General features: G+C 35.0%; 1 protein-coding gene across 1 annotated transcript; it reads right to left on the minus strand.

The window, feature by feature from the left end:
• Window positions 1-2,676: 2,676 nt before the first annotated feature.
• On the minus strand, window positions 2,677-9,745 carry LOC121787739. Its single transcript, XM_042186569.1, has 22 exons — window positions 9,693-9,745; window positions 8,547-9,034; window positions 8,238-8,383; window positions 8,065-8,121; window positions 7,789-7,923; window positions 7,274-7,392; window positions 6,851-7,165; window positions 6,626-6,713; window positions 6,428-6,533; window positions 6,207-6,317; window positions 5,946-6,109; window positions 5,730-5,850; window positions 5,363-5,587; window positions 5,092-5,282; window positions 4,759-4,926; window positions 4,579-4,684; window positions 4,343-4,480; window positions 4,066-4,230; window positions 3,770-3,970; window positions 3,469-3,663; window positions 3,317-3,388; window positions 2,677-3,181 (listed from the first exon to the last, which is right to left on the minus strand). The coding sequence occupies exons 2-22, from the start codon at window positions 9,024-9,026 to the stop codon at window positions 3,032-3,034; spliced, it is 3,453 nt and encodes a 1,150-aa protein (XP_042042503.1). The 5' UTR covers window positions 9,027-9,034; window positions 9,693-9,745; the 3' UTR covers window positions 2,677-3,031.
• Between the last annotated feature and the right edge of the window lie 6,202 nt (window positions 9,746-15,947).

A 15,947-nucleotide genomic window follows, 5' to 3' on the forward strand; every position in this document is an offset into this window, starting at 1 on the left:
TAATGATGCTAGCAACAGGTAGCTCTGCAACTATTAGAAAAACAAAAATATCAGAACAAAATGATTGTCAAAAACATGAAGATGGAGATTTCACCAAGGAACTGAAAATGCACTACACCTAAAGAAGTGTGTTTTAGCAAGAGGAAAATGAAACACATACGTTGAAAGACCTAGTCTGATGGTTTTAGGCCATCCACAATAGGAATAGCCCAGCAATAGCCCAGCCATAGCCTAGCCACTGCCACATCATCAGCACTAAAAATCCTCCTGCCACATCATAAATAGCCCAGCCATAGCCTAGCCACATCATAAATAGCACAGGCACATCAATAGCCACATCACTAATAACAATTATATAAAAATGAAATAATTAACAATCACACAATATACGGAATTTAATTTACGAGACATATACGAGAAACATTAATAATACTATCCACATCACTATTAACAAATATATACAAAATGAAATAATTAACAATCACACAATATACGAAATTTAATTTACGAGACATATACGGAAAACATTAATAATACTATCCACATCTCTATTAACAAATATATACAAAATGAAATAATTAACAATCACACAATATACGGAATTAAATTTACGCCACAAAAACGAGAAAATTCACAAATATTAATAAATTTTAAAAAGTACATTAATTAAAAAAAATTACATAATTAATGAGTTTGTCCCACATCGAAAGTGGAACATAAAACATTCAATGATGTCTCTATAAAAGAGAAACAACCAAGGATGAGTTTGTCCCACATTGAAAGTGGAATATAAAACATTCAAGGATGTCTCTATAAAAGAGAAACAACCAAGAATGAGTTTGTCCCACATCGAAAGTGGAACATAAAACATTCAAGGATGTATCTATAAAAGAGAAACAACTAAGAATGAGTTTGTCCCACATCGAAAGTGGAACATAAAACATTCACGGATGTCTTTATAAAAGAGAAACAACCAAGAATGAGTTTGTCCCACATCGAAAGTGGAACATAAAACATTCACGGATGTCTCTATAAAAGAGAAACAACCAAGAATGAGTTTGTCCCACATCGAAAGTGGAACATAAAACATTCACGGATGTCTCTATAAAAGAGAAACAACCAAGAATGAGTTTGTCCCACATTGAAAGTGGAACATAAAACATTCAAGGATGTCTCTATAAAAGAGAAACAACCAAGAATGAGTTTGTCCCACATCGAAAGTGGAACATAAAACATTCAAGGATGTCTCTATAAAAGAGAAACAACTAAGAATGAGTTTGTCCCACATCGAAAGTGGAACATAAAACATTCACGGATGTCTCTATAAAAGAGAAACAACCAAGAATGAGTTTCACAAAAAAAACATTAAATAAAAAAAATTAAAAAATCCGCTGGGCGATGCGCTCGGCGATCCGGAGCGCTGCAATAGCGCCGAGCGGATCGCCCAGCGCCACGGAACCGCCGAGCGCTAGGCGGTTTTTAATTCCGGAAATGGCTGGGCGGTTGCAATAGATCGCCTAGCGCACCGCCTAGCGCCGGCGCTCGGCTAGGCGGTGCGCTAGGCGCTATTGTGGATGCTCTAAAAGAGAAACAACCAAGAATGAGTTTGTCCCACGTCGAAAGTGGAACATAAAACATTCACGGATGTCTCTAAAAGAGAAACAACCAAGAATGAGTTTGTCCCACATCGAAAGTGAAACATAAAACATTCAAAGATGTCTCTATAAAAGAGAAACAACCAAGAATGAGTTTGTCCCACATCGAAAGTGGAACATAAAACATTCACGGATGTCTCTATAAAAGAGAAACAACCAAGAATGAGTTTCACAAAATAAACATTAAATAAAAAAAAATTAAAAAATCCGCTGGGCGATGTGCTCCGCGATCCGGAGCGCTGCAATAGCGCCGAGCGGATCGCCCAGCGCACCGCCTAGCGCCACGGAACCGCCGAGCGCTAGGCGGTTTTTAATTCCGGAAATGGCTGGGCGGTTGCAATAGATCGCCTAGCGCACCGCCTAGCGCCGGCGCTCGGCTAGGCGGTGCGCTAGGCGCTATTGTGGATGCTCTTATAGAATTGCCTCTTCATCTTACATTTCAGCTTTTTCTTAATTTCATAAATATTTTATCATTATACTAAAAAGTCTAAAGTTCAATTTTGGTCTCGTACATTTGCCCTAAAAAATTATTTGATCCTATACATTAAGTTTGTGACATTTTAGTCTCTAATATATTGTTTTGGTATATTTTGGTCCCAAACAAAGTCACAAACTTAATGTTTAGGACCCGAAAAGAATTTTATGGAAAATGTACGGGACTAAAATTGGACTTTAGTCCTATATTATAATTAAGTTAGTAAATTGATCAAACATTTTGACTATTAATTTTAACAGAAAATAGTTATTATTTTAGACCAAAACACTATGTTTGTGATCAAAAGGTACTAAAACAATATGTAAGAGACCAAAAGGCAAATGTAAGGGACCAAAAGTGAACTTTAGTCTACTAAAAAAACTACTAAAACTAGTATGTATCCCCTTACTATTGATCCAATATCGGAGATTCACTAAAAATACTTAATTTTAATTGGATTATTTATTCAAGTCTTGGAATCAACAGAATTTGTATTTGGATGATCTTAAACATAAATTCCAACAACAAATCACACAACTATCTCTGTTGATATTTTAAAATGAATTTGAATATTATCACCCATTTCTTTACATCTACACGTTTGGTTCTAACTCAAAAGATTAATTTAAACAAAATTATCATACAAAAAAGAACCTCAGAAAGCATTGTGGCCTAAAACAATACTATTAGATACCAAAAACTATGAAGCCATACAAATTGGCCTTTACTATATTTACTCTTCCATTCATAAATACCACATACCCTCCTTCCCTGAGTTCTCAACGGTGAAGGAGGAGATCGTGCTCCTTACTTCCCACACCCCACATCCCGCCCCGACAAAACTAGGTGCACCCGTGTTTTCCAATCGAGCACCACAGAAGCACCTTCAGCTGCCTAAACTCTAGAACAAGTAGTTGTCCTTGTGATTTTGGGCATCTTTACATAGCATGGATCGCACTTCCATGATCCGCTGTGGGGGCTCGAGGTCTTTCTCCTGCAGCGCGTTGCCAAGCAACTGCTGCATCTGGGAAGCAAACGTGTCGTCCAAAACCTGAAAACACAAACCACCGAGCAACATTACATACAAAAAAAAAGCATGCTTCTTGAAATGTATCGAATTGGGTGAAATGATGTATATGTGAAAAGATAACGATCGGTAGCATATATATCGACTGGTTCGACTTACAGAAACTGCGACTCGTGAAGCTTTATACCAAGATTTGTTCTCTTTCCTGTCTGCCAACAGCTTTAGGATATCCTGTGCATACAAACAAGATTGAGATCAGTAACTAGTAACAAGATGTCTGATGAATCTATCTGCTTTGACGCGCTTCCAACCTGGCCGGTGTGGTCCCAGAAACCTCGACAGATATTGATGAAAACTGGAGTGTCAAATACGCCGTGCAGCTGATCAATGGTACTGGCAACCAACTCCTTCAAAGGTTGCATTCTCTGCCGCAAATCAGATTCTATCACGTCATCTTTCGCTTCTTGGATTATCTTCTTGAGCTTTGTAGCATTATGTAGATTCATCTGCGTAAAAAGGAATTCAATCTCAGTAGGGCGTAGGCAAAACCTATTAAATACGAGTGCAGTTATCCAAAGAAGCATATGTTCCGAAATGCATTAACATACTCACATTTTCAACGAGTTTATCGACGACTGCTTGCACATAAGCTCTAAATTTCGATCTAATCATCACTGTCACCTCGCTAAGACAATCTCCGGGTGCCATATTCCCGCTTTCAGGAATGCAAGAACCCCAAGACTTCACCTGTGCTTCTATCTGGGGACGTAGCACATCGAGCAACCTTTTCATTGAATTCAGCACCACTCCCAACTGAAAAACGAAAAAAACAGAACATCAACGTCAGCTTCAACATAGACATGGAAAGACTTCAAATTACTACAGATTGAAGTAGAGTAGCGTCGTACATCACTGGTGACATTGTAAGGACCGCCATGTCCCTTCGCGAATTTCTGGACATATTTGAGACCCAATTTAATCGGCAGCATTGTGTTCTCCTTCAGTGGAGATAAAACTTCGACATACTGCTTCTCCAAGCTCTCAACGACAGCCTTCTCAACCTCAGCTATGGCCTTTTCATACACAAAGCAGTGCGTAAGATGAAAGAACAAAGTCACTTGGAAGAACTAATTATCAGAAAATAAGTAAGAGCGTGCTAGTTCAGATTGTTAAGCTCGAATGTACATTTTCCAGTGTAAAAGTGTATTCCGGCCATCGACTGATTATGACATCATACTCGGAAAGCGTCCCCTTTATCCTCTCATAGATGTCATCAACGAAAGAAGTTGTCGAGTGCTGTGTTGGTAGGCTGGAAAATTTTACCTGTCAAGCAATAAACGTTCAATGCCCATGTCCGGCTAATTGGAGCGCCAAATTTATGGTGCATCAAGATTAACAGTAAACTCGGAGTTTTCTAATACCTTGTCAAACTTGCAAAATTCAAGCAAAGCGAGACGCTTCTCTTGGATCCAACGGGTTATATACATGTGAAACAACTCTTTAGCGTCAAACCCTCCTCTAACAGGACTGCAAGAAAGTGGATACACAATAACCGTAAATTGATAGCTCTAGGCATGTAAAGACTAGTGTTTATCCAGTACCTAATATTCCATAAGGCAAGATCCCTCTGAAAATCGGAAGTAGCCATGACAAGTTCAACAACGGGTGGTGTTGGTCCTGCAGGCGGACATGCAACGAGGAATGCCTTTAACCTACTGAAGAGCTCTGTGGTGTATATGGATGACGAAAGGTTCGGAAGATCTACAAAACTGCATAAACCACAAGAAACTGATTGTGTAAGAATTGGTAGTCGCAGATATCTTTCTATGCTTGAGCAAGATATGAGATGAATATTTGAGAGATAAGACGAAACAGCGTTTTTTCAAGAATAAAACCTTAAACGAAGCAATTTTACAAACAAAAGGATAATATACCTGGGAAGAAGATCCTGCTTGTGGATTTGAATATCAGTCAGAATCTCGTTTCTGACATTCCAACAAAGTGATTTCATTTTCCTATAAGCAGTAGATAAAGCCAACGGATCCATCAATATATTATCTGTACTGCTCGAAACAAACTCATCTGTTTCTGACAAATGCCTTCTAGACCTCTTCTTGGCAGCATTCTGCATAATGAATTTGTCAACTAAATTAGGGGAAGTTGTTCGCTGAGAGAAAAGATGTCTAGCTTGAAAAACGTTCCTACCTGAAAATATCGACACAACTTCGACTGTGCCTCAGGAGAAAGTATATCATGCAAAAGCTTGTAAAGTTTCAAAGCAGGTGTCAGAGCAGGTGCCGCAACACCAGTAGAAGGTCCAAACACTTCTGCTATGCCCGAGGGTGACGACTCATCAAGTGACTTATAACTCTCGAAAAGCAATGTAAGCATCTCCTCAACTTCCTCAGAGACTTCTCCCAAAATACGACCCTAGTAATTGATGGGAATACACACAGTACACAAAATTATAAGCTAGATGAATTTGCATGATCAACCTTAAAATCTTAAGGAGCTTCACATTCATTGATTTTCTGTTTAAAATGCATAAATAGCATACGAACTATCAAACTACCTCTTGGTGACTCAGCGTATTCTTGTTTTTGCCTTTGATTACCACAGGTAGCAGCAACTCATGCACCAAATTTAGACAGTCGGCAGTTGGTGTGGCGACATCCATAATGTATGAAAGATATCTGGTAGACCAAAATTAAGTGAATCACATAAATTAACGGAAGTGATGGCAACAAGTCATTCCTTTTGATACACTATAGAACTCAAATTGTGGTACCTAAGTTTTGTGTATGCATCCGAAACTCCAAAATAAGCAGCAAACTCATTGACCAGCCACTTCCACGATCCATTCAGCAATAAGTTCCTTTGCTGAAACTGTTGGACTTTCATTGCAGTCTCCAAAACACAGTCATACGCAATGGTCTCCGCAACAGATGTACACTTTAACATAAAAAGTCAAACTTAATGAAGTTACAAAAAAACAGAAATCTTTAGGTATGCTATTGACTATCATATTAAAATACAACAAGAGACGTACCTTGTGACTGTTTTCATCTAGTGTAGTTGAGTAATTAATGCTAAATTGTATTTTTCCTACTTGCTCGTGCTCTGGCTCACTATATATATAACACGACCGAAGCTTCTCCCCCTATTTTAAGTTCATTAAGAAAACTCAATTAGTTCAATCATTGCAACAAAAACATGCCTTTATAATAGTATTAAAAATCAAAGTGAAGATCCAGAAGTCATTCTCCATACCGATTCATCAACAATATCAGCCACCTGAAGTACAGCATTACCGCAATATTTTCCCTTTTTATCGTGGACTTCGATTACCAGATCATCTCCAAGTCCATCTGGCAAGCTGTACGCAGTACCAGGAAAATCCAGTTAACCTTGCCGCATCGAATGTTAAAAGAATAATAATGGATAAAGTATAAACAAAACTGCACGTACAATACACGAGTTTCACCAGATCCCGGCTGCATTCGCACTGCATCCTCTTCAGGAGAACTTTTCAATTTCAACAAACAGGTGTACGATTCTGTAATGAATAAGTACGTGTATAAATAAATGTATAGCGAATGTAAATCCAACTAAAACTACAAAATTTAACTGTATAGCATCTCGTCAAAAAGAAGAAACTCGGTAAGACGAAGAGTTCTACCAGGAGAAACATACCTTCCACCACTTCGTGAGATGTCGAACTGCTCCTCCACGCACCATATCCAACTTTGATTAGCACAGGCACTTCTTTTAGACACTGACGAGTTCCCACAACAATATATGTCATACTTTGCTGTAACTTAGAACCGCTAATGCGCATCACCGGGGTTACACGTTCTCTTTGTAATGCTTTTCTCTCAGCAGAGAGGACAGTCTTCATGTTCGACAATCGAAGTTGAAGGGAATCCAACTTCACCATAGATGACGACTTCAGAGATGATGCAAACGCACAGCCAGTAGGTGCATCCAGCCCCATTCTCACTCTACGCACTGCAAAATGACCAGTTTTACGAAGATATTATGCACCTGCCACCTATACGTATTCTAAAGCTCAACTGCTCAAATGAATTTTCCTATGAGAAACACATAGATACGGACCTTGAATTTTAATCTTGCCAATGGTTTTTTTGGCCTTCACAGAAGCTCCTTCACTAACAAGCTCTGCGTTCTGTTTTTTCATAAGTTCGTTCTCTGACTGCAACAATATGTTTCTCAACCTATGAATGGAAAAGAAATAATTGACATGCCACAAGAGCAAGTATAACAATACAAGAAAGCATATCATATTTTCCCTCGAAAATTGGAGAATTTTATGAGCTTAGGCTTTTTAGAAACAGGATTAGACTAGTAGCTTCTGTCATCCAAGATGCTCTTTCCTTAGCTATTCTTGTATTACAAAATGACCAGCAATATGAGTTCGAAACAAATATGTGCAACTCGGGGCTCTCTTTGGTAATCTGATTCCACATGTAATAATATTTGTATGAAGTTCTGAGGGAGATAAAAAGCTACAGCAGAGAAAAGAGCATGGTGCTTAATGGCATCTTCCAAGTTCCAAACGTAAACTACAACCAACGACGAAAATAAAAGAGAAGGGCAATAATAGAAATTACCCGAATGCATCCCTCAGCAACGCACATTCATTTTCCAAAAATGCTGGAGCTTCCATGCAGCCCTTGGACCAGGAGTTGAGACAGAGCCTTACACATGCATCATAGGAGAGAACACCGTACCAGTAACCTAGCCCACTGCAGCAGAAAAACAGTGTTTCGTAGGATTAATACCATTGCTTCATAACTTGTAAGAAAGCCAAACGAGAATCACAAGACTAAGCTACATGACCGCAATTATATCATGAAAACATTGAATGAGAATCGCAGTTAGTTTACCTTGCATGAAATGTAGGATATTTAGAAGGTAAAGGATGAGAGGGTACTGAAGAAGCCCTGCGAAATACCAAAAATAAAATTAAGTAATCTACACAAGTATAATCTATAAGTCTCACTAAGTTATGAGTTGAACCAAGATAGATGAATGGTCTATAAATTCCCAAACTTAATACCTTACTGATGCTTCAGCAGTATTAGCTTCAGTAGCACCTGATGTTCTTAAGGAAGGTTTAGCATCAGCTCGAGAATCCTGAACTTGATTGATGTGCGAAGAGCCATTGAAAGGAGGAGCACTGGGGATACCACCATCAATCTTACTCTGCATTAAGGACATTGCAGAACCACTATAAACATGAGAAACTCGAAAATGACAAGAGCAGATCAGCAGTAGAACTTGAAGTCAATAAAATGAAACAGGCTAATAGCAACTATAGACTGCAATTATACTTAAGCACACATGAATACAAGCTGAAAGTCTTAACCTCTCTCGACGTCTCCACATTCGACCACGAACTGATGCCAGAGAAATTGGTGGCCGCCTTGAATTTTTTCTCAAGTACAGATCCCCTTTCGTGCCTAGGTTGTGGAATAGAACTCGCTTCCGAGCAAACTGATGATTCATCATCCTCACCAAAACCACGATGTGTAGTTGAATATCCACCACCTCGCCCTCCCTGTCGATCTAAAAAGTTCCCAATCCCACTAGCATAACCACCGCGTCCGCCATTGGGGAGTTTATCATCCTGCGGAGACGCTTCAGGGGAATAACGAGTTCCATAGCACTCCCCTTCAGAATCAGACCAAGTATCCATATCAGACTCCGACACGTTAGATGTCAACCCCGTAGGCATGTACCCACTCCGAAACCTAGAAACAGACGGCATACCAGAGCTGAGCCCAGCTCGATACCTCAATCCCACAACTGGATCAGACTGTTTTCTCTGATTCGACATCATAGACATGCTTCCCCCTAAATACAACATTAAATCAGTTCTTCACATCACAAAATTCACACAGAAAACACAGCTTCCAGAAGCATAGGTGCAAGAGAAACGACTCCTAAACGCATACAGCATTGCATCCATGGTGAGAAAAGTGCAAGAAAAGAACAGAATTTGGGGAAAACATTACTCATAGTAAACCTAACAAATGTAAACACATTGGCACGCACACAGAAACCCATTACCACCCACCAAACACACACACACAAAACACAAAAGAAACCTTAACTTTCCCAATCAATCACAAGCCTAACATACCGAATTCTGCAGAAAAACAAACTTGGTCTTGCGGCAGAGTTGTTTCAGCAGCTATTTTACACTCTTGCTCTAAAAGCTAAACCTTTTTTCCAAGAAAATCAGAAATTCCCACAAAAAATTTAACTAAATTGGAGACAACGCAGCACGATATCACAATAAATATAAAAGATTTCAAGATCCCTCTTTGGTAAAGGTTGCCATAAGCTCACTTACATTGTACAAATCTAGTAAAGAGACTGATAATTAAAAAGAAAATCTTTTGCTTATTTACACAATTACCGTATCAATTGACAAGGGAAGCTCACAACTGAAAAGAGAAATTAGCCCACAATCATTTGCCAAAATTAAAAAAAAAAAAAAAAAACTTGCCTTTTCTTTTATTTTCAAGAATCCAGCCCTTTTCTGGCTGTTCCTGACTTATATATACTTTATTTTTAATAAATTTAAAACTTTGTGAAGAAAAGGTAATTGAAATTAAGATTACAATATAGTCAAGATTATAACCTTTTCCTTAGAAATCTGGCTAAATTGAAAAAGGGTAAGTTATCGTGGGTAGTAACGTGAAAATGAGGTGGAGTTTGACTCTTTCGCCGACTACTGTAACGGCCTTTTACCAAGATTGTCTGGTTTTGGTTAGTGTCAAAATTAAGGTTATTAATTTGTGAATTTGGAGCGTAATTAATATTAATAATTTATCAATTTGGAGCATATTAATGTTGTTAAAGTGCATAATGAGTGTTGGAGCTAATGTGTAAATAGGGAGGATGCTGCCACTGCTTTACTGTCAGTCTGTCGCCCACTGTCACAAAGCTTCTTTTATTTTTGTGATTTTAAGCTTACTCATTAAGAAAAGCACATACACAAATTGCGTGATAAAATATTCATTTTGTTGACTGATTTTTATTTTATTTAGGGTAAACTGAAAAAGGAAACTTATTAAGGGTTATGATTCTACAAAATATAATTCCTGATAGATAATTTATTCGGTGTGTTTGGAAAATATTAAAGAATGTTGTTAAAATTTTGAATTTATATTAATCAAATACAATAAAGTAATTGAATTAGCTAAATAATGATTAAAATCGATATAAAAGGAAAAATGAAAATAAAGTACATATTAAAAAATTTATATTATTAAAAATTAGATGAAAATTAAAAAAATATGTGTCACTACTAGTTGCACGATTGGTCGAGAAGGGCATGCATGACAATGGATGAAATGGCTCACCCTTGTGGACTAACTCACCAAAATGTTGATCCGCAACAAAACTCATAATTGTAATGTTTCAGTCGTATGGGGTTTGAGGTTTCGTAATAGTTAGGGTCATGCTATGTGAAATAGACTATCTCATAGTCACTCCAAGTCAGTGACGAGTGGAGGTGGGTTGCTCGATCTAAATATTGACCTAGCAATCGCAAAACTCTATGAATCAGATCGACCATCCATGTCAACTCCACATCAGACCCCACGGTAGTTCCACTTCCACCACAATCCTTCAAAATTGGCTCAAATTTGGTTTGTACTCCCTCCGTCCCAGTTTAAGAGTCACATTTTGCCATTTAAGTCCGTCTCAGTTTAAGAGACACATTTAGAATCTACCATATTTGGACATAAAATTTAACCTCATTATTCATCAAATTTACACTCAAATGTCATTACTTTCATAAAATAAAACAAAACAAAATTGTAAACATACAAAAAGTCAAAAGGGTCGCACTTTCCACTACCTCACTTCAATTATTAGACTATGTCCATCAGTAACCCCCACTCAACCCAACCCCAATCAACTTTTTAATAAAATATTCATTTCTCTCTCACCCACATAGACAACCCCCAACTTATATAAACTAGTGTTATCACCCGTGCTATGCACGGGGCATAAGATTTTTAAATAATGAAGTTAAATTTTAAGATAAGAAAAATAATAAAAAGTGGATAAAGAGAATTAATAATATTTATGATTAAAAAATGTGTTAATTATAATAAGTATTCATAACATTATAAAGGATTAAAAATATTATAAACAGTAACAAAAAGAGAAATGTAATATTTATGTTTGGCAAACGATTTTATGCAATATTAATTTATGATATGAGTGGAGTAAAATAAAATAAAACAAATGACAAACATGAGATACACGATTAATGATAAATAGTGGGTTAGTTAGAATAAGATATATAAATAAAAGAAAATATATGTGCAAATGAGGATATGAGACGAAAAAATCATATAATTTAAATAAATAAATAGTTCATTAATTTTAATCAACAAAACATATGTATTCAAAAAATAAATTCTATGCATGTGGAAATATATATTTACGTAATCTTATGTAGCATTAAACAAAATTCTTATAATCACATTTGCACACTTAAATATTTCTATCTATACGTTGACATAAAAAAATTATCAATCGCTTCCATATTATCCTCTTTATATACCCATAATGCAAATGGTAATACAAAATGATGAATAATTTGGAACACAGATATTATAATTAAAATATTAACAATAGTAACCTTAATGTCTTTAATCACAACGGTTGCGTACTAAAATATTTCAAATTAAATCACCCATGAGACAATAGTCAAAGGGAATTGACAGTGCGTAAAACTTGAATGACAATTTTGGATCTGAAGTTAAAGAAATTATAAGAATCAAAACTTTTTCACCAACGTTATGACCAATCAAAACTTTCGCCTCGAAAACATGATTACCAAAACGTGTGATTATCAACAAAGTTCCATTACACAACTCATTAGAATGATCAATGTTCCTTATCAACAAAACATGAAAACCAACCTTCAAAAGCTATGCATGATTAGGAATACGAAACGACTTCAAATTATTCCGCAAAATAATTAGAGATTGTATCAAACTTGGATATACTATCAGAGCTCAATCAAATAAACACGAACATCATATTTATCCAAAAAGATTATAAACTAATTAACTTCATCAAACTACATCTAAAGTAGGAGTTCAATTAATGTTAAATAAAACTCCATTTGTAATTTAGACTAAAGATAATACTAAAATGAGATTTTACAAATTTGTAAGAATAAAAATTAAACACAAAAAATTGATTTTTTAAAATATTTTCTTAATTAATTACTACATCTTAGCTGACTACTTATTTTCTTATGTTTAATTTCAGACCATGCATGACCAAAGATTAAATGCAAATTTTGCACACGAAAAAAATAATTTTTTATTTCCACCACGTATACATATAAAAAGTTAATTATCACTTAAAATAAGTGATAACAATTCATCACTTAAAATTTATACTACACTTTTTATTATAAGAACTCATACAAACTTTGTGTTTAATTTTTATTCTTATAAATTTGTAAGAATAAAAATTCAACTTTTTGTGTTTAATTTTTATTCTTACATATTTGTAAAATCTCATTTTAGTATTATCTTTAGTCTAAATTACAAATGGAGTTTTATTTAACATTAATTGAACTCCTACTCATACAAACTTTTTGGATTAATTTTAAATATTTATAATTTCATATAATTTCGTAATTTATTCGATAAACTTTATAGTATTGTTTAATTAATTGGAAACTAATTAAAATATATTATGAAAATATATACGACTATCTAAAATATATTAAAATTTCCAATTAAGTAAATATAGGATGAGACAAAGGATTATATATTTGTGTTGTCATTTAGTTTGATTAGTAATATGGAAATAAGTATTGAAATAAAGGATTTCGATTTTCCTCATCATTATTATTTTAATACATAATACTATATACATTATATTATATATATGTTTATTTCAATAAATTAGAAGTATTAAAAAACATATAAGTAAGATTCTTAAAAATATTATATAATCTAATAAATTAAATCAAAGTTAATGAAAAAAAATTTAATTTAAAAAATATATATTTACAAAGCCCAATACATAAAAAATTTAAAATACATAATAATAGAACCCAACACCCAAACTAAAACTCTATTCAAATAAAAATTTACAATTACAAATTATTTAAATCTAAAATCCTCCATTAGATCCAACCCACTAAACCCACTTTATACCTAAAAAGGCTAAACTAAAGCCCAAATAATGAATACAAAATATAATAAAAATATAGAAAAGAAGAACTCAAAGCAATGTGAAGATTTTAAAAAAAATGTACTACTCCTTAATGGATGTATTATCGATATAAAATTTTAATTTATGATCCAAGTGGAGTAAAAACAATAAAATTAATGACAAAAAAATAATCCCTCCGTCCCGGACTACTTGCACTTATTTCCTTTCTGGACGTCCCAAGTTATTTGCACTCTTTCCATTTTTAGTAAAAATTATCACCTACAGCCGCAATTGTTGACTTTGCTATACACTCATTCCTTAATCTCCGTGCCGAAAATGAAATGTGCGAGTAGTCCGGGACGGAGGGAGTATGTGTAACTAAGGATCAAAGAATATAAGTTAATTAGAATAAATACACGAATAAAGAAAATATGTGTGAGTAAAGATCAAAGAGTAGAAATTGGAATAAGAAACGTACAATAACAATATACTCATATTAGATAATTCAAAAAATAGTTTAATTAATTAACTATACATTTTTAAATAAATATTAACTAAACACTTTAAAATATATAATACATATAGAGCAAAAACACTTCAATGACATACTACAACTTCATATAAAAATAGTAGGAGTATTATTTTAATATTCAGTTAAACTCAAGAATAATTAAAATTAATTTATGTACTTTAGTTTAATATTAAATTTATTATCATAAAATTAATATTAGTGTGTAATATTAATTGAGAAATTAACTAAGTTTATTATATTATTCAGTAAAAAACAAATTATTATTGCATGGAGTATATTTTATTAACAATTATTTTTGGCCATGGATATTGCTTAATTTATTAAAAATTTGACAGATATAAAATAAATTAATCGTCCCAAGTCCCAACAACCAAATTAAACCCCCTTCACTAAAAAAGAGAATATCAATTAGTATAAAATTATTATATCACTATTATTATTTATTGTAGAAAATACATAAAAAGGCCTGCAATAAAGCCCAAATATTTAACTACATAAATTAATATTTAATCTAACCCTAATACTTCTTCACACACAAGAGGCGCCTCCATTACCCCCCCTCTCTCTCTCTTCCCAATTGAATATGCTACTACCGCCGCTCCTTCCACCCGCCCCGACGCGCAGCCGCTCCCTCCACCCGCCTCGTCGCTCCACCGCCCTGCATCGCCGGTTCATCCGCCGTACTTCACGCCTGCTTGCTTCGCACCAACCTCGGCCAGCCGCCGCCTCTGGCAGCTCTCTCGGTCAGCCGCCTACCGTTTTCCGCTGCTTTTCTTTTTCTCCTTCGTCTACTTTTCTTCTTCTCGCCATTGTGTCATAACTCTCTCGGTTTCACGCCCCACCCCAGTTGTTGCCGCTGCGGCCCCCGACAGCTACTACATTCGGTGGTTGGGCTTGCTGCCGTCACTCTCTGTTCCTTCATGCCGGCGTTGTCGTTGTTCACGGTGAGAAATCTTTCTCTTAATTATATTCATGTTTTACAGAATTTGTAAAATAAAGTTGATATTTTGGTGTTCAAATTTTCAGAAACGGGTAGATTGAAAAATACTACCTTTGTCTATCGCCGGAGTGATCGACGGATTCCGGGTTGACTCACTCCCATGAGATAAGCTGCAATCAAAAAAATAGTTTACATTAGTTCACATGAATGAATAAACACAGTCTTTGGAGAAAACCAGTTGAGAGAGAGAGAATGAGGGCCATGGTTAGTGAATGGTTAAGTTTATAAATGTCTTAAACTTCTCACAGAAGCCATTTTTTTCTGCATCTCATTGGGCCAATTTTTATCCAATAATATTTGCCTTTTTTTTCCCCAATAAATAGTTTTCCCGCTCAAATGTGTGCCACATAGACTTCCAAAAACTGTCCCTTTAGATATTGATAGATTTTACTCCTATTAGTGACCTTCGCCCACGCCTAATTAAATATTTTCGTTTTTAACATATTCTTAACAAACATAAAAAATAACACAAATTATTATATTTAAAATTTATAGTATATAAGGAGTACTAAATATTCATATAATTAAAGTATAGCATAATATTACATAAAATGAAAGAAATGTTGTAGGGTAATACCAAAATTAGAAATTAATTAAATTACAAATTAAAAGTTAGAAATTTAAAATTTAAAAATAAAAAGACAATTAATCCAATGTAGAAAAATAAAAAAATAAAAGTAAAAATATTTAACCTAACAGCCACTAATATGGCGCCACATGTTTAAGCCCCTCACTTTTCTTGGGGTTGGCTGACACACTCTTTTGGAAGAGGGTCACCTAAAATATTTAAATTTACAATTTTTTTTTGCTAAATGTTGTTTGTCTTTTGTGTATGACCCTCTATGAGGGTCACCGCTGGTGATAGTCTTACACACTCCAATAACTACTATCTCACTTCATTTATTACACACTCCACCAATTTCTTAAAACTCGTGTCATAATTAAATCTTACTCTGAAACTGGGACGGAGGGAGTATTGTATAAAGATAATGAAGGTTTTCGAAAGAATTCTTTTGAATTAGTTAAAAAAGTAT

This window comes from Salvia splendens, chromosome 22 (genome assembly GCF_004379255.2).
Source record: "Salvia splendens isolate huo1 chromosome 22, SspV2, whole genome shotgun sequence".
Taxonomy (NCBI): Eukaryota; Viridiplantae; Streptophyta; class Magnoliopsida; order Lamiales; family Lamiaceae; genus Salvia; species Salvia splendens.

What these genes read in the sequence shown, in the direction of transcription:
- LOC121787739 (XM_042186569.1), bottom strand. Translation starts at nt 9,026, where the DNA reads ATGTCTATGATGTCGAATCAGAGAAAACAGTCTGATCCAGTTGTGGGA. An exon ending in TATCCTACATTTCATGCAAG is followed by an intron (nt 7,924 to 8,064) that starts GTAAACTAACTG and finishes TTTCTGCTGCAG; the next exon opens with TGGGCTAGGTTACTGGTACG. An exon ending in TTGCTGAGGGATGCATTCGG is followed by an intron (nt 7,393 to 7,788) that starts GTAATTTCTATT and finishes TTCCATTCATAG; the next exon opens with GTTGAGAAACATATTGTTGC.